Here is a 22,500-nt window from a genome sequence, read left to right on the forward strand (position 1 = left end):
GACTCACTCTGCTCGACTGTATGTAGTATCCAGTCTAGAGAGGGAACTCTCTGCTCGACTGTATGTAGTATCCAGTCTAGAGAGGGAACTCACTCTGCTCGACTGTATGTAGTATCCAGTCTAGAGAGGGAACTCACTCTGCTCGACTGTATGTAGTATCCAGTCTAGAGAGATCTTAGGCTACAGATTGCTAGTGGAGTTTAAACTTTTTGGGGCGACTTGACCAAATTCACATAGAAATGTGAGTTTTGTAGATCTGTCCTTCTCATTGAAAGCCAGTCTAAGTAGCGGTAGATCTGTCCTATGTGTTGTAGATCTGTCCTTCTCATTGAAAGCCAGTCTAAGTAGCGGTAGATCTGTTCTATGTGTTATAGATCTGTCCCTCTCATTGAAAGCCAGTCTAACTAGCGGTAGATCTGTTCTATGTGTTATAGATCTATCCTTCTCATTGAAAGCCAGTCTAAGTAGCGGTAGATCTGTTCTATGTGTTATAGATCTGTCCCTCTCATTGAAAGCCAGTCTAACTAGCGGTAGATCTGTTCTATGTGTTATAGATCTATCCTTCTCATTGAAAGCCAGTCTAACTAGCGGTAGATCTGTTCTATGTGTTATAGATCTATCCTTCTCATTGAAAGCCAGTCTAAGTAGCGGTAGATCTGTTCTATGTGTTATAGATCTGTCCCTCTCATTGAAAGCCAGTCTAAGTAGCGGTAGATCTGTTCTATGTGTTATAGATCTATCCTTCTCATTGAAAGCCAGTCTAACTAGCGGTAGATCTGTTCTATGTGTTATAGATCTATCCTTCTCATTGAAAGCCAGTCTAAGTAGCGGTAGATCTGTTCTATGTGTTATAGATCTATCCTTCTCATTGAAAGCCAGTCTAACTAGCGGTAGATCTGTTCTATGTGTTATAGATCTATCCTTCTCATTGAAAGCCAGTCTAAGTAGCGGTAGATCTGTTCTATGTGTTATAGATCTATCCTTCTCATTGAAAGCCAGTCTAACTAGCGGTAGATCTGTTCTATGTGTTATAGATCTGTCCCTCTCATTGAAAGCCAGTCTAAGTAGCGGTAGATCTGTTCTATGTGTTATAGATCTGTCCCTCTCATTGAAAGCCAGTCTAAGTAGCGGTAGATCTGTTCTATGTGTTATAGATCTATCCTTCTCATTGAAAGCCAGTCTAAGTAGCGGTAGATCTGTTCTATGTGTTATAGATCTATCCTTCTCATTGAAAGCCAGTCTAAGTAGCGGTAGATCTGTTCTATTTTTCGCCGTTTCTATGCTTCCAGTTCTTGTCTTTTTTTAATTTCGGTTTTGTACACCAGCTTCAAACACCCCAAAAAATATTGTATTTTCAGCCGTTTAGATGTTGACAAAACAAGCGTAGGAGAATCGTTGCACCAATTAGAAATTAAGAAAACAATTAGAATTTTAGCAACCAGGAAATGGCAGAGTGATTTCTGCATATGTCACCTTTAAAAAAAATAAGAACAAACATTATCCACCAATCACTTCATCAGATTGTGTTGGAGTCCTGTGGACCAGAAATCAATTGACAAGTCCTGTCTGTCCTGTCTGTCCTGTCTGTCTGTCTGTCCTGTCTGTCTGTCTGTCTGTCTGTCTGTCTGTCTGTCTGTCTGTCTGTCTGTCTGTCTGTCTGTCTGTCTGTCTGTCTGTCTGTCTGTCTGTCTGTCTGTCTGTCTGTCCTGTCTGTCCTGTCTGTCTGTCTGTCTGTGTCTCTGTCTTATAAACTGTATAAAGGGCTATTTCAAAATGCTGACGGTATAGGACTTTCCGTCGGTATTTCAACATTTTTACACGGTATATCGCCCCCCAAGTCTAGTATAGGTCTTCACGAACTTTTTAGAGAGACTTTTTGGAAAAAATAAACATCTCAGATGTGTCAGATCACTGATCTCCAGCTCAGTGCTCCAGCTATGCAGCTTTGGTTTTGCTAACATGCTAACATGCTAACATGCTAACATGCTAACATGCTAACATGCTAACATGCTAACATGCTAAAATGCTAACATACTAACATGCTAACATGCTAGCATGCTAACATGCTAGCTAGATGTCAAGCTTCTTGGTTCCAGCAGAGACATTCAACCCCCCCTCCTGGATTATTATTATAAATAGCGTCCCTTTTGTGTGTAATACTGCATACCCCTGTATGGTACAGAAACGTAATGGAAATCTGGATACCAACCAATCCTAAACTTTATGGACCAGACCTTAACCAATCATCTCTCTCTCTCTAGATGGTGGTGTAGACCTACATGGACTAGACCTTAACCAATCAGTAGACCTACATGGACCAGACCTTAACCAATCATCTCTCTCTCTCTCTAGATGGTGGTGTAGACCTACATGGACTAGACCTTAACCAATCATCTCTCTCTCTAGATGGTGGTGTAGACCTACATGGACTAGACCTTAACCAATCAGTAGACCTACATGGACCAGACCTTAACCAATCATCTCTCTCTCTAGATGATAGTGTAGACCTACATGGACCAGACCTTAACCAATCATCTCTCTCTCTCTCTAGATGGTGGTGTAGACCTACATGGACCAGACCTTAACCAATCATCTCTCTCTCTCTAGATGGTGGTGTAGACCTACATGGACTAGACCTTAACCAATCAGTAGACCTACATGGACCAGACCTTAACCAATCATCTCTCTCTCTCTAGATGGTGGTGTAGACCTACATGGACCAGACCTTAACCAATCAGTAGACCTACATGGACCAGACCTTAACCAATCATCTCTCTCTCTCTAGATGGTAGTGTAGACCTACATGGACCAGACCTTAACCAATCATCTCTCTCTCTCTCTAGATGGTAGTGAAGACCTACATGGACCAGACCTTAACCAATCATCTCTCTCTCTCTAGATGGTGGTGTAGACCTACATGGACTAGACCTTAACCAATCAGTAGACCTACATGGACCAGACCTTAACCAATCATCTCTCTCTCTCTCTAGATGGTGGTGTAGACCTACATGGACTAGACCTTAACCAATCATCTCTCTCTCTAGATGGTGGTGTAGACCTACATGGACTAGACCTTAACCAATCAGTAGACCTACATGGACCAGACCTTAACCAATCATCTCTCTCTCTCTCTCTCTCTAGATGGTAGTGTAGACCTACATGGACCAGACCTTAACCAATCATCTCTCTCTCTCTCTCTCTCTAGATGGTAGTGTAGACCTACATGGACCAGACCTTAACCAATCATCTCTCTCTCTCTAGATGGTAGTGTAGACCTACATGGACCAGACCTTAACCAATCATCTCTCTCTCTCTGTAGATGGTGGTGAAGACCTACATGGACCAGACCTTAACCAATCAGTAGACCTACATGGACCAGACCTTAACCAATCATCTCTCTCTCTCTCTCTCTGTAGATGGTGGTGAAGACCTACATGGACCAGACCTTAACCAATCATCTCTCTCTCTCTCTCTGTAGATGGTGGTGAAGACCTACATGGACTAGACCTTAACCAATCATCTCTCTCTCTCTCTCTGTAGATGGTGGTGAAGACCTACATGGACATGGACCAGGACAGCGAGGAAGAGAAGCAGCAGTATCTGAACCTGGCTCTCCATCTGGCCTCAGAGTTCTTCCTGAGGAACCCCAACAAGGATGTTCGTCTCCTGGTGGCCTGCTGCCTGGCTGACATCTTCAGGATCTACGCCCCTGAGGCCCCTTACACCTCACACGACAAACTGAAGGTACCTGGTTATAACCTTCATCTAACCTCCACACAACCATAACCCCTATACAACCATAACCCCTTACACCTCACACGACAAACTGAAGATAACTGGTTATAACCTTCATCTAACCTCCACACAACCATAACCCCTATACAACCATTACCCTTTATAAAACCATAACCCATACACCTCCCTGATCTTGGACATTACCCTTTATAAAACCATTACCCATACACCTCCCTGATCTTGGACATTACCCATACACCTCCCTGATCTTGGACATTACCCCTTTTATAAAACCATAACCCATGTATAACCCAAGACTGATTGATACGCTGAACCTTCCTCCTGTCCAGGACATCTTCCTGTTCATCACCAGACAGCTGAAAGGACTGGAAGACACCAAGAGCCCGCAGTTCAATAGATACTTCTACCTGCTGGAGGTGAGAGGTCAGGGGTTAGACCGTCGCCACTCGTTACCACAGCCGCAAAGTCAGAATTATGGCTTAAACCCCATCTATTTCTTCAATTTCATATTCTTAAAATCAGTTTTTTTTTAATAAGTCTGACCCTTAAGTCTGACCCTTAAGTCTGACCCTTAAGTCTGACCCTTAAGTCTGACCCTTAAGTCTGGACCTTAAGTCTGACCCCTTAAGTCTGACCCCTTAAGTCTGGACCTTAAGTCTGGACCTTAAGTCTGGACCTTAAGTCTGGACCTTAAGTCTGACCCTTAAGTCTGACCCCTTAAGTCTGACCCTTAAGTCTGACCCTTAAGTCTGACCCTTAAGTCTGACCCTTAAGTCTGACCCTTAAGTCTGGACCTTAAGTCTGGACCTTAAGTCTGGACCCTTAAGTCTGACCCTTAAGTCTGACCCTTAAGTCTGACCCTTAAGTCTGACCCCTTAAGTCTGACCCTTAAGTCTGGACCTTAAGTCTGGACCTTAAGTCTGGACCTTAAGTCTGGACCTTAAGTAAGTCTGGACCTTAAGTAGTCTGGACCTTAAGTAAGTCTGGACCTTAAGTAAGTCTAACCTTAAGTTAGTCTGGACCTTAAGTAAGTCTAATCTTAAGTTAGTCTAATCTTAAGTTAGTCTAATCTTAAAGTATATCCATAAAGCTACATTTAAAAAAACATGAATGTTTACGATATAACCAATTTTAAACAACTGAAGGGACAGCTGAAGGGGGTTAAAGGTCAGAGGCTGGGGGACCGGTAAGGAAATATCTCCCTCGCCTACGTCCTCTCTCTCTCTCTCTCTCTCTCTCTCCTTGTCTCGTTCTCAAAACCCATTGGAGAAAGGTCAGAGGGGCGGGACCTTCCTGGCTTTCTCATCCAATAGGTTTTGAGAAGATGAGACGTGAGGACGTGATGAGTATGCAACTGAGATATTTCCCAAGATCCCCTGCAGTTGGAACAGATATTTCAACCCTGCTGGAGGTGAGAGGTTGGAAACACTCCAAACAGGGAGGGTTTGTTTTATGAAGCGCCGTCCTGAATGTCCGTAATTTTAACCCCTTGTGTACCTAGAACCTGGCGTGGGTTAAATCCTACAACATCTGCTTCGAGCTGGAGGACTGCAACGACATCTTCATCCAACTCTTCAAGACTCTCTTCTCTGTCATCAAGTAAGAATCTGTCTCTCTGTCTCTCTCTCTCGCTCTCTCTGTCTGTCTGTCTTTATAACGGCGGTGATGACAGCCTGTCTTTATAGCGGTGGTGATGACAGCCTGTCTTTATAGCGGCGGTGGTGACAGCCTGTCTTTATAGCGGTGATGACAGCCTGTCTTTATAGCGGTGGTGATGACAGCCTGTCTTTATAGCGGTGGTGATGACAGCCTGTCTTTATAGAGGTGGTGATGACAGCCTGTCTTTATAGCGGTGGTGATGACAGCCTGTCTTTATAGCGGTGGTGATGACAGCCTGTCTTTATAGCGGCGGTGATGACAGCCTGTCTTTATAGCGGCGGTGACGACAGCCTGTCTTTATAGCGGTGGTGATGACAGCCTGTCTTTATAGCGGCGGTGATGACAGCCTGTCTTTATAGAGGTGGTGATGACAGCCTGTCTTTATAGCGGTGGTGATGACAGCCTGTCTTTATAGCGGTGGTGATGACAGCCTGTCTTTATAGCGGCGGTGATGACAGCCTGTCTTTATAGCGGCGGTGATGACAGCCTGTCTTTATAGCGGCGGTGATGACAGCCTGTCTTTATAGCGGCGGTGATGACAGCCTGTCTTTATAGCGGCGGTGATGACAGCCTGGCTTTATAGCGGCGGTCGGTGACAGCCTGTCTTTATAGCGGCGGTGGTGACAGCCTGTCTTTATAGCGGCGGTGGTGACAGCCTGTCTTTATAGCGGCGGTGGTGACAGCCTGTCTTTATAGCGGCCGGTGGTGACAGCCTGTCTTGCGGTGATGACAGCCTGTCTTTATAGCGGCGGTGATGACAGCCTGTCTTTATAGCGGCGGTGATGACAGCCTGTCTTTATAGCGGCGGTGATGACAGCCTGTCTTTATAGCGGCGGTGGATGACAGCCTGTCTTTATAGCGGCGGTGGTGACAGCCTGTCTTTATAGCGGCGGTGGTGACAGCCTGTCTTTATAGCGGCGGTGGTGACAGCCTGTCTTATATAGCGGACAGCCTGTCTATAGCGGCGGGTGACAGCCTGTCTTTATAGCGGCGGTGAGTGCTTTATGCAGCCTGTCTTGTATAGCGGCGGTGATGACAGCCTGTCTTTATAGCGGCTGACAGCCTGTCTTTATAGCGGCGGTCAGGTGACAGCCTGTCTTTATAGCGGCGGTGATGACAGCCTGTCTTTATAGCGGCGGTGATGACAGCCTGTCTTTATAGAGGTGATGATGACAGCCTGTCTTTATAGCGGTGATGACAGCCTGTCTTTATAGCGGTGATGACAGCCTGTCTTTATAGCGGCGGTGATGACAGCCTGTCTTTATAGCGGCGGTGATGACAGCCTGTACTTATAGCGGCGGTGATGACAGCCTGTCTTTATAGCGGCGGTGATGACAGCCTGTCTTTATAGCGGCGGTGATGACAGCCTGTCTTTATAGCGGCGGTGATGACAGCCTGTCTTTATAGCGGCGGTGATGACAGCCTGTACTTATAGCGGCGGTGATGACAGCCTGTCTTTATAGCGGCGGTGATGACAGCCTGTCTTTATAGCGGCGGTGATGACAGCCTGTCTTTATAGCGGCGGTGATGACAGCCTGTCTTTATAGCGGCGGTGGTGAGGACAGCCTGTCTTTATAGCGGTGATGACAGCCTGTCTTTATAGCGGCGGTGATGACAGCCTGTCTTTATAGCGGCGGTGATGACAGCCTGTCTTTATAGCGGCGGTGATGACAGCCTGTCTTTATAGCGGCGGTGATGACAGCCTGTCTTTATAGCGGCGGTGATGACAGCCTGTCTTTATAGCGGCGGTGATGACAGCCTGTCTTTATAGCGGCGGTGGTGACAGCCTGTCTTTATAGCGGCGGTGGTGACAGCCTGTCTTTATAGCGGCGGTGGTGACAGCCTGTCTTTATAGCGGCGGTGGTGACAGCCTGTCTTTATAGCGGCGGTGGTGACAGCCTGTCTTTATAGCGGCGGTGGTGACAGCCTGTCTTTATAGCGGCGGTGGTGACAGCCTGTCTTTATAGCGGCGGTGATGACAGCCTGTCTTTATAGCGGCGGTGATGACAGCCTGTCTTTATAGCGGCGGTGATGACAGCCTGTCTTTATAGCGGCGGTGGTGACAGCCTGTCTTTATAGCGGCGGTGATGACAGCCTGTCTTTATAGCGGCCAGCCTGTCTTTATAGCGGCGGTGGTGAGGACAGCCTGTCTTTATAGCGGTGATGACAGCCTGTCTTTATAGCGGTGATGACAGCCTGTCTTTATAGCGGCGGTGATGACAGCCTGTCTTTATAGCGGCGGTGATGACAGCCTGTCATTATAGCGGCGGTGATGACAGCCTGTCATTATAGCGGCGGTGATGACAGCCTGTCTTTATAGCGGCGGTGATGACAGCCTGTCTTTATAGCGGCGGTGATGACAGCCTGTCTTTATAGCGGCGGTGATGACAGCCTGTCTTTATAGCGGCGGTGATGACAGCCTGTCTTTATAGCGGCGGTGATGACAGCCTGTCTTTATAGCGGCGGTGATGACAGCCTGTCTTTATAGCGGCGGTGATGACAGCCTGTCTTTATGGCGGCGGTGATGACAGCCTGTCTTTATGGCGGCGGTGATGACAGCCTGTCTTTATAGCGGCGGTGATGACAGCCTGTCTTTATAGCGGCGGTGATGACAGCCTGTCTTTATAGCGGCGGTGGTGATGACAGCCTGTCTTTATAGCGGCGATGATGACAGCCTGTCTTTATAGCGGCGGTGGTGATGACAGCCTGTCTTTATAGCGGCGATGATGACAGCCTGTCTCGCGCTAATTACATTGCTAAATTGTAATTATTTCGCCACTATGGCCTATTTATTGCCTTTACCTCCCTAATCTTACTACATTTCCACACACTGTATATAGAATTTTCTATTTTGTTATTGACTGTATGTTTGTTTATGTGTAACTCTGTGTTGTTGTTTGTGTCGCACTGCTTTGCTTTATCTTGACCAGGTCGCAGTTGGAAATGAGAACTTGTTCTCAACTGGCCTACCTGGTTAAATAAAAATACCCCTATAACCTCTCTCCCCCTCTCTCTCCCCCTCCCTCTCTCTAACCTCTCTCCCCCCTTCCCCTCTCTCTAACGTCTCTCCCCCTCTCTCTCCCCTCCCCCTACCTCTCTCTCCCCCCCCCCCCCTCTCCCCTCCCTCTCTCTAACCTCTCTCCCCCCTCCCCTCTCTCTCGCTCTCCCCCTCCCTCTCTCTCCCCCCTCCCTCTCTCTTTCTCCCCCCCCCCCCTATCCCCTCCTCTCTCTCCCCCCCCCTCCCCCCCCCCCTCTCTCCCCCTCCCCCCTCTCCCTCTCCCCCCCCCTCCCCCCACAGTAACAGCCATAATCAGAAGGTCCAGATGCACATGTTGGACCTGATGAGTTCTATAATAATGGAGGGAGACGGAGTCACACAGGAACTACTGGACACCATCCTGATCAACCTGATACCTGCCCACAAGGTAAAACTCCCCGTACTGATCAGCCTGATACCTGCCCACAAGGTAAAACTCCCCGTACTGATCAGCCTGATACCTGCCCACAAGGTAAAACTCCCCATACTGATCAACCTGATACCTGCCCACAAGGTACTATCAACCTGATACCTGCCCACAAGGTAAAACTCCCGTACTGATCAGCCTGATACCTGCCCACAAGGTAAAACTCCCCGTACTGATCAGCCTGATACCTGCCCACAAGGTAAACTCCCCGTACTGATCACCTGATACCTGCCCACAAGGTAAAACTCCCCGTACTGATCAGCCTGATACCTGCCCACAAGGTAAAACTCCCCGTACTGATCAGCCTGATACCTGCCCACAAGGTAAAACTCCCCGTACTGATCAGCCTGATACCTGCCCACAAGGTAAAACTCCCCATACTGATCAGCCTGATACCTGCCCACAAGGTAAAACTCCCCGTCCTGATCAACCTGATACCTGCCCACAAGGTAAAACTCCCCGTACTGATCAACCTGATACCTGCCCACAAGGTAAAACTCCCCGTACTGATCAGCCTGATACCTGCCCACAAGGTAAAACTCCCCATACTGATCAACCTGATACCTGCCCACAAGGTAAAACTCCCCGTACTGATCAGCCTGATACCTGCCCACAAGGTAAAACTCCCCGTACTGATCAGCCTGATACCTGCCCACAAGGTAAAACTCCCCATACTGATCAACCTGATACCTGCCCACAAGGTAAAACTCCCCATACTGATCAGCCTGATACCTGCCCACAAGGTAAAACTCCCCGTACTGATCAACCTGATACCTGCCCACAAGGTAAAACTCCCCATCCTGATCAACCTGATACCTGCCCACAAGGTAAAACTCCCCGTACTGATCAGCCTGATACCTGCCCACAAGGTAAAACTCCCCATACTGATCAACCTGATACCTGCCCACAAGGTAAAACTCCCCGTACTGATCAGCCTGATACCTGCCCACAAGGTAAAACTCCCCGTACTGATCAACCTGATACCTGCCCACAAGGTAAAACTCCCCATCCTGATCAACCTGATACCTGCCCACAAGGTAAAACTCCCCGTACTGATCAACCTGATACCTGCCCACAAGGTAAAACTCCCCGTACTGATCAGCCTGATACCTGCCCACAAGGTAAAACTCCCCGTACTGATCAGCCTGATACCCTGTTGATGTTTAATCCTCTCTCCTCCTGTCCAGAATCTGAATAAACAGGCTTACGACTTGGCCAAGACGCTGCTGAAGAGGACCGTTCAGACCATAGAAACATGCATCGCAAACGTTAGTACCTGTTCACTTATATACCTGTACTATACACTATATATATACCTATACTATACACTATATATATATACCTATACTATACACTATATATATATATATACTATACACTATATATACACTATATATATATATATACCTGTACTATACACTATATATATACCTATACTATACACTATATATATATATATATATACCTATACTATACACTATATATATATACCTATACTATACACTATATATACACTATATATATATACCTGTACTATACTCTGTATATATATATATATACCTATACTATACACTATATATATATACCTATACTATGCACTATATATATATACCTGTACTATACACTATATATATACCTATACTATACACTATATATATACCTATACTATACACTATATATATATACCTATACTATACACTATATATATATACCTATACTATACACTATATATATATATATATATATATACCTATACTATACACTATATATACACTATATATATATACCTGTACTATACTCTGTATATATATATATATACCTATACTATACACTATATATATATATATATATATATATATATATATATATATATATATATATATATATATATATATACCTATACTATACACTATATATATATATACCTATACTATACACTATATATTTATACCTATACTATACACTATATATACACTATAAATATATACCTATACTATACACTATATATACACTATATATATATACCTGTACTATACACTATATATATATACCTATACTATACACTATATATACACTATATATATACCTATACTATACACTATATATATTTTTTTATATATACCTATACTATACACTATATATACACTATACACTATATATATATATACCTATACTATACACTATATATACACTATATATATATACCTGTACTATACACTATATATATATACCTATACTATACACTATATATATATACCTATACTATACACTATATATATATATACCTATACTATACACTATATATACACTATATATATATACCTGTACTATACTCTGTACATATATACCTATACTATACACTATATATATATATATATATATATATATATACACACTATATATATACCTGTACTATACACTATATATATATATGCTATACACTATATATATATATATATATATACCTGTACTATACACTATATATATATACTATACACATACCTACCTGTACTATACACTATATATATATATATATATATATATATATATATATATATATATATATATATATATATATATATATATATGCTATACACATACCTACCTGTACTATACACTATATATATACCTACACTATGCACTATATATCTATATCTATATATATATATGAGTATAGTAGAGGTATATATGTAAATACAGTTGAAGTCGGAAGTTTACGTTCAGGCCTACAAACCTGACCAGCTCTGTCAGGAGGAATGGGCCGAAATTCACCCAACTTATTGTGGGAAGCTTGTGGAAGGCTACCCGAAACGTTTGACCCAAGTTAAACAATTTAAAGGCAATGCTACCAAATACTAATTGAGTTTATATGTGAACTTCTGACCCACTGGGAATGTGATGAACGAAATAAAAGCTGAAATAAATCATTCTCTATACTATTATTCTGACATTTCACATTCTTAAAATAAAGTGGTGATCCTAAATGACCTAAGACAGAGAATTTTTACTAGGATTAAATGGCAGGAATTGTGAAACACTGAGTTTAAATATATTTGGCTCAGGTGTATGTAAACTTCTGACTTCAACTGTATTTACCTGTACTATACACTATATATGTACCTATAATGTGTGTAAACCTCTGCCTCTCTCCCTCCCTCCATCCCTCCCTCCCTCCCTCCCCCCCTCCCTCCCTCCCTCCCTCCCTCCCTCCCTCCCTCCCTCCCTCCCTCTGCCTCTCTCTCTCTCTCCCTCTGCCTCTCTCTCCCTCTCTCTCTTTCTCCCCCTGCCTCTCTCTCCCCCCTGCCTCTCTCTCCCCCCTGCCTCTCTCTCCCCCCTGCCTCTCTCTCCCCCCTGCCTCTCTCTCCCCCCTGCCTCTCTCTTCTTCTGCCTCTCTCTCCCTCTGCCTCTCTCTCTCTCTCCCTCTGCCTCTCTCTCCCTCTGCCTCTCTCTCACCCTCCCTCTGCCTCTCACCCTCCCTCTCCCTCTGCCTCTCTCTCCCCCTCCCTCTGCCTCTCCCTCCCTCCCCTGCCTCTCCCTCTCTCCCTCTCTGCCTCTCCCCCTCTCTCCCTCTCTGCCTCTCTCTCTCACCCTCCCTCTGCCTCTCTCTCTCACCCTCCCTCTGCCTCTCTCTCTCACCCTCCCTCTGCCTCTCTCCCCCTCCCCTGCCTCTCCCTCTCTCTCTCCCTCTGCCTCTCTCTCACCCTCCCTCTGCCTCTCTCTCTCACCCTCCCTCTGCCTCTCTCCCCCTCCCCCTGCCTCTCCCTCTCTCCCTCCCCCATCCAGTTCTTTAACCAGGTGCTGGTGATGGGCAAGTCTTCAGTCAGCGATCTGTCAGAACACGTGTTTGATCTGATCCAGGAGCTGTTCTCCATCGACCCTCTGCTGCTCACGTCCGTCATGCCCCAGCTAGAGTTTAAACTCAAGGTATAGAGGACATCGACCCTCTGCTGCTCACGTCCGTCATGCCCCAGCTAGAGTTTAAACTCAAGGTATAGAGGACATCGACCCTCTGCTGCTCACGTCCGTCATGCCCCAGCTAGAGTTTAAACTCAAGGTATAGAGGACATCGACCCTCTGCTGCTCACGTCCGTCATGCCCCAGCTAGAGTTTAAACTCAAGGTATAGAGGACATCGACCCTCTGCTGCTCACGTCCGTCATGCCCCAGCTAGAGTTTAAACTCAAGGTATAGAGGACATCGACCCTCTGCTGCTCACGTCCGTCATGCCCCAGCTAGAGTTTAAACTCAAGGTATAGAGGACATCGACCCTCTGCTGCTCACGTCCGTCATGCCCCAGCTAGAGTTTAAACTCAAGGTATAGAGGACATCGACCCTCTGCTGCTCACGTCCGTCATGCCCCAGCTAGAGTTTAAACTCAAGGTATAGAGGACATCGACCCTCTGCTGCTCACGTCCGTCATGCCCCAGCTAGAGTTTAAACTCAAGGTATAGAGGACATCGACCCTCTGCTGCTCACGTCCGTCATGCCCCAGCTAGAGTTTAAACTCAAGGTATAGAGGACATCGACCCTCTGCTGCTCACGTCCGTCATGCCCCAGCTAGAGTTTAAACTCAAGGTATAGAGGACATCGACCCTCTGCTGCTCACGTCCGTCATGCCCCAGCTAGAGTTTAAACTCAAGGTATAGAGGACATCGACCCTCTGCTGCTCACGTCCGTCATGCCCAGCTAGAGTTTAAACTCAAGGTATAGAGGACATCGACCCTCTGCTGCTCACGTCCGTCATGCCCCAGCTAGAGTTTAAACTCAAGGTATAGAGGACATCGACCCTCTGCTGCTCACGTCCGTCATGCCCCAGCTAGAGTTTAAACTCAAGGTATAGAGGACATCGACCCTCTGCTGCTCACGTCCGTCATGCCCCAGCTAGAGTTTAAACTCAAGGTATAGAGGACATCGACCCTCTGCTGCTCACGTCCGTCATGCCCCAGCTAGAGTTTAAACTCAAGGTATAGAGGACATCGACCCTCTGCTGCTCACGTCCGTCATGCCCAGCTAGAGTTTAAACTCAAGGTATAGAGGACATCGACCCTCTGCTGCTCACGTCCGTCATGCCCCAGCTAGAGTTTAAACTCAAGGTATAGAGGACATCGACCCTCTGCTGCTCACGTCCGTCATGCCCCAGCTAGAGTTTAAACTCAAGGTATAGAGGACATCGACCCTCTGCTGCTCACGTCCGTCATGCCCCAGCTAGAGTTTAAACTCAAGGTATAGGACGACATCGACCCTCTGCTGCTCACGTCCGTCATGCCCCAGCTAGAGTTTAAACTCAAGGTATAGAGGACATCGACCCTCTGCTGCTCACGTCCGTCATGCCCCAGCTAGAGTTTAAACTCAAGGTATAGAGGACATCGACCCTCTGCTGCTCACGTCCGTCATGCCCCAGCTAGAGTTTTTAAACGTCTTGGGCAGGCCTCGTAAGTGGTTTCTTCGGGCCGCTTATGTCCAAAGAGTAAAAAAAAAAATATTATAATAATATTTTATGTTTTGAGTCAGTCAGATAAAATAAGCCATGGCAAAATGTATAGACTTGCGTTTTTAATTAGCTTTCAAAACCTCTACAGTTTGGCACTGCCACTATCAGGATGAGGGGCCTGTTAATTAGACCTAAAACTATTTTCATTAATGTCTGCATTTCCTGTTAGAGGAGGCAGGTAGCCAAGTGGTTAGAGGAGGCAGGTAGCCTAGTGGTTAGAGGAGGCAGGTAGCCTGGTGGTTAGAGGAGGCAGGTAGCCTAGTGGTTAGAGGAGGCAGGTAGCCTGGTGGTTAGAGGAGGCAGGTAGCCTGGTGGTTAGAGGAGGCAGGTAGCCTAGTGGTTAGAGGAGGCGGGTAGCCTAGTGGTTAGAGGAGGCGGCAGGTAGCCTAGTGGTTAGAGGAGGAGGCAGGTAGCCTAGTGGTTAGAGGAGGCGGGTAGCCTAGTGGTTAGAGGAGGAGGCAGGTAGCCTAGTGGTTAGAGGAGGCGGGTAGCCTAGTGGTTAGAGGAGGCGGGTAGCCTAGTGGTTAGAGGAGGCAGGTAGCCTGGTGGTTAGAGGAGGCAGGTAGCCTGGTGGTTAGAGGAGGCAGGTAGCCTGGTGGTTAGAGGAGGCAGGTAGCCTAGTGGTTAGAGGAGGCGGGTAGCCTAGTGGTTAGAGGAGGAGGCGGGTAGCCTAGTGGTTAGAGGAGGAGGCAGGTAGCCTAGTGGTTAGAGGAGGCGGGTAGCCTAGTGGTTAGAGGAGGCGGGTAGCCTAGTGGTTAGAGGAGGAGGCAGGTAGCCTAGTGGTTAGAGGAGGAGGCAGGTAGCCTAGTGGTTAGACGAGGAGGCAGGTAGCCTAGTGGTTAGAGGAGGAGGCGGGTAGCCTAGTGGTTAGAGGAGGCGGGTAGCCTAGTGGTTAGAGGAGGCGGGTAGCCAAGTGGTTAGAGGAGGAGGCGGGTAGCCTAGTGGTTAGAGGAGGCGGGTAGCCTGGTGGTTAGAGGAGGCGGGTAGCCTGGTGGTTAGAGGAGGCAGGTAGCCTAGTGGTTAGAGGAGGCAGGTAGCCTAGTGGTTAGAGGAGGCGGGTAGCCTAGTGGTTAGAGGAGGCGGCAGGTAGCCTAGTGGTTAGAGGAGGAGGCAGGTAGCCTAGTGGTTAGAGGAGGCGGGTAGCCTAGTGGTTAGAGGAGGCGGGTAGCCTAGTGGTTAGAGGAGGCGGGTAGCCAAGTGGTTAGAGGAGGAGGCAGGTAGCCTAGTGGTTAGAGGAGGCGGGTAGCCTAGTGGTTAGAGGAGGCGGGTAGCCTGGTGGTTAGAGGAGGCAGGTAGCCTGGTGGTTAGAGGAGGCAGGTAGCCTAGTGGTTAGAGGAGGCGGGTAGCCTAGTGGTTAGAGGAGGAGGCGGGTAGCCTAGTGGTTAGAGGAGGAGGCAGGTAGCCTAGTGGTTAGAGGAGGCGGGTAGCCTAGTGGTTAGAGGAGGCGGGTAGCCTAGTGGTTAGAGGAGGCGGGTAGCCTAGTGGTTAGAGGAGGCGGGTAGCCTAGTGGTTAGAGGAGGCGGGTAGCCTAGTGGTTAGAGGAGGCGGGTAGCCTAGTGGTTAGAGGAGGCGGCGGGCGGCCTAGCGGTTAGAGGAGGCGGCGGGCGGCCTGGCGGTTAGAGGAGGCGGCGGGCGGCCTGGCGGTTAGAGGAGGAGGCGGGCGGCCTGGCGGTTAGAGGAGGAGGAGGCGGGCGGCCTGGCGGTTAGAGGAGGAGGAGGCGGGCGGCCTGGCGGTTAGAGGAGGAGGAGGCGGGCGGCCTGGCGGTTAGAGGAGGAGGCGGGCGGCCTGGCGGTTAGAGGAGGAGGCGGGCGGCCTGGCGGTTAGAGGAGGAGGCGGGCGGCCTGGCGGTTAGAGGAGGAGGCGGGCGGCCTGGCGGTTAGAGGAGGAGGAGGCGGGCGGCCTGGCGGTTAGAGGAGGAGGAGGCGGGCGGCCTGGCGGTTAGAGGAGGAGGAGGCGGGCGGCCTGGCGGTTAGAGGAGGAGGAGGCGGGCGGCCTGGCGGTTAGAGGAGGAGGCGGGCGGCCTGGCGGTTAGAGGAGGAGGCGGGCGGCCTGGCGGTTAGAGGAGGAGGCGGGCGGCCTGGCGGTTAGAGGAGGAGGAGGCGGGCGGCCTGGCGGTTAGAGGAGGAGGCGGGCGGCCTGGCGGTTAGAGGAGGAGGCGGGCGGCCTAGCGGTTAGAGCGTTTGACTAGTAACCGAAAGGTTGCAAGATCGAATCCCCCGAGCTGACAAGGTGAAAATCTGTCATTCTGCCCCTTGAACAAGGCAGTTAACCCACTGATCCCCCGGTAGGCCGTCATTGAAAATAAGAATTTGTTCTTAACTGACTTGCCGAGTGAAATAAAAGTTAAATAAATGAAGAAAATAAGTACAATATGTTGATGATTCAACCTTCTACGCATCAGCAACCACAGCTAATGAAGTCAATGAAACCCTTAACAAAGAGCTACAGTCTGTTTTGGAATGGGTGGCCAGTAATAAACTAGTCCTGAACATCTCTACATGCCAGGGACGAGTTATTGTGACAAGGTAGGAACCAAAGTGTTGGTCAGTGTTTCCCAGGGGACCCTATAATCTTTGGCTACATTAAATGTTTTCACTTAGCTACTTCATGTAGCTAGCATATTCATGCTTCACTTATTCCTCGTTGATTTAGAAGATACCGTTGCACAAACAACATGCTGTATTAGCTACATTATCACTGGTATCAGGCTATATTAGCTACATTATCACTGGTATCAGGCTGTATTAGCTACATTATCACTGGTATCAGGCTGTATTAGCTACGCTACGTTTGTCCTGACTTTAGATTTAGGTCTACATTATCACTGGTATCAGGCTATATTAGCTACGCTACGTTTGTCCTGACTTTAGATTTAGGTCTACATTATCTCTGGTATCAGGCTGTATAGCTATGTTTGTCCTGACTGTAGATTTAGGTCTACATTATCACTGGAATCAGGCTGTATTAGCCACGTTTGTCCTGACTGTAGATTTAGGTCTACATTATCACTGTTATCAGGCTGTATTAGCTACATTATCACTGGCATCAGGCTGTATTAGCTACATTATTACTGGTATCAGGCTGTATTAGCTACATTATCACTGGCATCAGGCTGTATTAGCTACATTATCTCTGGTATCAGGCTGTATTAGCTACATTATCTCTGGTATCAGGCTGTATTAGCTACATTATTACTGGTATCAGGCTGTATTAGCTACATTATCTCTGGTATCAGGCTGTATTAGCTACATTATCACTGGTATCAGGCTGTATTAGCTACATTATCACTGGTATCAGGCTGTATTAGCTACATTATCTCTGGTATCAGGCTGTATCGCTACGCTACGTTTGTCCTGACTGTAGATTTAGGTCTACATTATCACTGGTATCAGGCTGTATTAGCTACATTATCACTGGTATCAGGCTGTCGTATCACATTTTTAACAAACCAAACATTTTAAAATACTGTTTTATATACAGAACCTAAAATTACGAACGCACAGTTCATATGAGGAAGTAGTCACCCGTCTCCTTCACGTCTCCTTCACGTCTCCTTCACGTCTCCTTCACGTCTCCTTCACGTCTCCTTCACCTCTCCTTCACGTCTCCTTCACGCCTCCTTCACGTCTCCTTCACGTCTCCTTCACGTCTCCTTCACGTCTCCTTCACGTCTCCTTCACCACTCCTTCACGTCTCCTTCATGTCTCCTTCCCGTCTCCTTCACGCCTCCTTCATGTCTCCTTCCCGTCTCCTTCACGCCGCGTGTTTCACGTCTCCTTCACGTCTCCTTCACGCCTCCTTCACGTCTCCTTCACGTCTCCTTCACGTCTCCTTCACGTAGAGTTGATCAGGCTGTTGATTGTGGCCTGTGGAACGTTGTCCCACTTCCTCTTCAATGGCTGTCGTACACGTCTATCCAGAGCATCCCAAACATGCTCATTTGGTGACATGTCTGGTGTGTATGCAGGTCATGGAAGCACTGGGACGTTTTCAGCTTCCAGGAATTGTGTGTACATAATCCTTGCGACATTGGGGCCTCAGGATCTCATCACGGTGTCTCTGTGCATTCAAATTGCCATCGATTTAAAATGCAATTGTGTTCGTTGTCCGTAGCTTATGCCTGTCACATACCATAACCCCACCTCCACCATGGGGCCCAATACCATAACCCCACCTCCACCATGGGGCCCAATACCATAACCCCACCTCCACCATGGGGCCCAATACCATAACCCCACCTCCACCATGGGGCCCAATACCATAACCCCACCTCCACCATGGGGCCCAATACCATAACCCCACCTCCACCATGGGGCCCAATACCATAACCCCACCTCCACCATGGGGCCCAATACCATAACCCCACCTCCACCATGGGGCCCAATACCATAACCCCACCTCCACCATGGGGCCCAATACCATAACCCCACCTCCACCATGGGGCCCAATACCATAACCCCACCTCCACCATGGGGCCCAATACCATAACCCCACCTCCACCATGGGGCCCAATACCATAACCCCACCTCCACCATGGGGCCCAATACCATAACCCCACCTCCACCATGGGGCCCAATACCATAACCCCACCTCCACCATGGGGCCCATACCGTAACCCCACCTCCACCATGGGGCCCAATACCATAACCCCACCTCCACCATGGGGCCCATACCATAACCCCACCTCCACCATGGGGCCCATACCATAACCTCACCTCCACCATGGGGCCCATACCATAACCCCACCTCCACCATGGGGCCCAATACCATAACCCCACCTCCACCATGGGGCCCAATACCATAACCCCACCTCCACCATGGGGCCCAATACCATAACCCCACCTCCACCATGGGGCCCAATACCATAACCCCACCTCCACCATGGGGCCCAATACCATAACCCCACCTCCACCATGGGGCCCAATACCATAACCCCACCTCCACCATGGGGCCCAATACCATAACCCCACCTCCACCATGGGGCCCAATACCATAACCCCACCTCCACCATGGGGCCCAATACCATAACCCCACCTCCACCATGGGGCCCAATACCATAACCCCACCTCCACCATGGGGCCCAATACCATAACCCCACCTCCACCATGGGGCCCAATACCATAACCCCACCTCCACCATGGGGCCCAATACCATAACCCCACCTCCACCATGGGGCCCAATACCATAACCCCACCTCCACCATGGGGCCCATACCGTAACCCCACCTCCACCATGGGGCCCAATACCATAACCCCACCTCCACCATGGGGCCCATACCATAACCCCACCTCCACCATGGGGCCCATACCATAACCTCACCTCCACCATGGGGCCCATACCATAACCCCACCTCCACCATGGGGCCCAATACCATAACCCCACCTCCACCATGGGGCCCAATACCATAACCCCACCTCCACCATGGGGCCCAATACCATAACCCCACCTCCACCATGGGGCCCATACCGTAACCCCACCTCCACCATGGGGCCCATACCGTAACCCCACCTCCACCATGGGGCCCTCTGTTCACAACGTTGACATCAGCAAACCGCTCGCCCACACGACGCCGTACACGTGGGTCTGCAGTTGAGACGCCGGTTGGGCGTACTGCCAATTTCTCTAAAATTACGTTGGAGGCGGCTTATGGTAGAGAAATGAACACTCAGTTCTCTGGCAACAGCTCTGGTGGACATTCCTGTAGTCAGCACGCCAATTGCACGCTCCCTCAACTTCAGACATCTGTGGCGTTGTGTTGTTGTGACAAAACTGCACATTTTAGAGTGGCCTTTTTTTAAATTGTCCCCCAGCACAAGGTGCACCTGTGGAATGACCATTCTGTTTAATCAGTTTCTTGATATGCCACACCTGTCAGGTGGATGGATTATCTTGGCAAAAGGAGAAATGCTCACTAAACAGGGATGGAAACAAAATTAGTGCACGAAATTTGAGAGAGAGAGAGAGAGAAGCTTTTTTTTTGTGTGTCTGGAACATTTTAATTCAGCTCATAAAACATGAAATCAACACTTTTTACATGTTACGTTTTTATATTGTTGTTCAGTGTAGAAGGTAAAGTTTAAAAGAAACTAAATACCGGTGTATATAGTAAAATAAGATCTACCCAGCCTTACGCCAAGCCCACCGCCTAAGCCCCATTTCGATCCAGAAAAAACCCTGAACACACACACACACCACCTACTAGACCCCAAAAAAGAAATGACGACCGTTGAATTAAAATCTATTTAAAGTCTAATTTTATCTGTGTGTTGCAGAGTAATGACGGCGAAGAGCGTCTAGCTGTGGTAAGACTACTGGCTAAACTGTTTGGAGCCAAAGACTCGGAACTGGCCACTCAGAACAGACCGCTGTGGCAATGCTTCCTGGGACGGTGAGACACACTCGTTACACACACACACACACACACACGTAGTAGTAGTAGTAGTAGTAGTAGAGGTGCATTGCGTTAACAAGATGTGTGTGTATTCCATCCCCAGGTTCAATGACATCCATGTCCCAGTGAGGCTTGAGTCAGTCAAGTTCGCTTCCCACTGTCTGATGAACCATCCAGACCTGGCTAAAGATCTCACGGGTAGGTGTCTGATGAACAGTCCAGACCTGGTTAAAGATCTCACAGGTAGGTAGGTGTCTGATGAACAGTCCAGACCTGGCTAAAGATCTCACAGGTAGGTAGGTGTCTGATGAACAGTCCAGACCTGGTTAAAGATCTCACAGGTAGGTAGGTGTCTGATGAACAGTCCAGACCTGGTTAAAGATCTCACAGGTAGGTAGGTGTCTGATGAACAGTCCAGACCTGGTTAAAGATCTCACAGGTAGGTAGGTGTCTGATGAACAGTCCAGACCTGGTTAAAGATCTCACAGGTAGGTAGGTGTCTGATGAACAGTCCAGACCTGGTTAAAGATCTCACAGGTAGGTAGGTGTCTGATGAACAGTCCAGACCTGGTTAAAGATCTCACAGGTAGGTAGGTGTCTGATGAACAGTCCAGACCTGGTTTTAAAGATCTCACAGGTAGGTAGGTGTCTGATGAACAGTCCAGACCTGGTTTTAAAGATCTCACAGGTAGGTAGGTGTCTGATGAACAGTCCAGACCTGGTTAAAGATCTCACAGTAGGTAGGTGTCTGATGAACAGTCCAGACCTGGTTTTAAAGATCTCACAGGTAGGTAGGTGTCTGATGAACAGTCCAGACCTGGTTAAAGATCTCACAGGTAGGTAGGTGTCTGATGAACAGTCCAGACCTGGTTAAAGATCTCACAGGTAGGTAGGTGTCTGATGAACAGTCCAGACCTGGTTTTAAAGATCTCACAGGTAGGTAGGTGTCTGATGAACAGTCCAGACCTGGTTAAAGATCTCACAGGTAGGTAGGTGTCTGATGAACAGTCCAGACCTGGTTAAAGACCTCACAGGTAGGTAGGTGTCTGATGAACAGTCCAGACCTGGTTAAAGATCTCACAGGTAGGTAGGTGTCTGATGAACAGTCCAGACCTGGTTAAGACCTCACAGGAGGTAGTTCTGATGCGTCCCCTGGTTAAAGATCTCACAGGTAGGTAGGTGTCTGATGAACAGTCCAGACCTGGTTAAAGATCTCACAGGTAGGTAGGTGTCTGATGAACAGTCCAGACCTGGTTAAAGATCTCACAGGTAGGTAGGTGTCTGATGAACAGTCCAGACCTGGTTAAAGATCTCACAGGTAGGTAGGTGTCTGATGAACAGTCCAGACCTGGTTAAAGATCTCACAGGTAGGTAGGTGTCTGATGAACAGTCCAGACCTGGTTAAAGATCTCACAGGTAGGTAGGTGTCTGATGAACAGTCCAGACCTGGTTTTAAAGACCTCACGGGGACCTTTTTCGAAAGTCCCATGACGGAGAGTTTGTGGAGACGCTGCCCTAACCAAATATGTCTGTATCGTCCAATCAAGAGTTCCTGAAAGTGCGATCGCACGACCCAGAGGAGGCGATCCGTCACGACGTCATCGTGACCATCATCAACGCCGGGAAGAAAGACCTGAACCTGGTTAACGACCAACTCCTGGGCTTCGTTAGGGAGAGGACCCTGGACAAGAGGGTGAGCCCTCCACCTTCTCAATTCACACTTTATTCTCACCTGAAAT

General features: G+C 48.1%; 1 protein-coding gene across 1 annotated transcript in view; it reads left to right on the forward strand.

Moving 5' to 3' along the window:
* LOC106592481 (sister chromatid cohesion protein PDS5 homolog A) overlaps positions 1 to 22,500 on the forward strand; it is an 85,212-nt gene that overhangs the window by 14,936 nt on the left and 47,776 nt on the right. The window contains exons 3-11 of the mRNA XM_082973928.1: positions 3,541 to 3,744; positions 4,086 to 4,172; positions 5,258 to 5,355; positions 8,714 to 8,840; positions 10,067 to 10,147; positions 12,663 to 12,803; positions 20,643 to 20,758; positions 20,865 to 20,959; positions 22,309 to 22,454. Of these exons, the coding sequence (XP_082830054.1) occupies positions 3,541 to 3,744; positions 4,086 to 4,172; positions 5,258 to 5,355; positions 8,714 to 8,840; positions 10,067 to 10,147; positions 12,663 to 12,803; positions 20,643 to 20,758; positions 20,865 to 20,959; positions 22,309 to 22,454 (1,095 nt within the window). The remainder of the gene's footprint in view (positions 1 to 3,540; positions 3,745 to 4,085; positions 4,173 to 5,257; positions 5,356 to 8,713; positions 8,841 to 10,066; positions 10,148 to 12,662; positions 12,804 to 20,642; positions 20,759 to 20,864; positions 20,960 to 22,308; positions 22,455 to 22,500) is intronic.

The sequence above is a fragment of the Salmo salar genome, chromosome 04 (assembly GCF_965601325.2).
Source record: "Salmo salar chromosome 04, fSalSal1, whole genome shotgun sequence".
Classification (NCBI taxonomy): domain Eukaryota; kingdom Metazoa; phylum Chordata; class Actinopteri; order Salmoniformes; family Salmonidae; genus Salmo; species Salmo salar.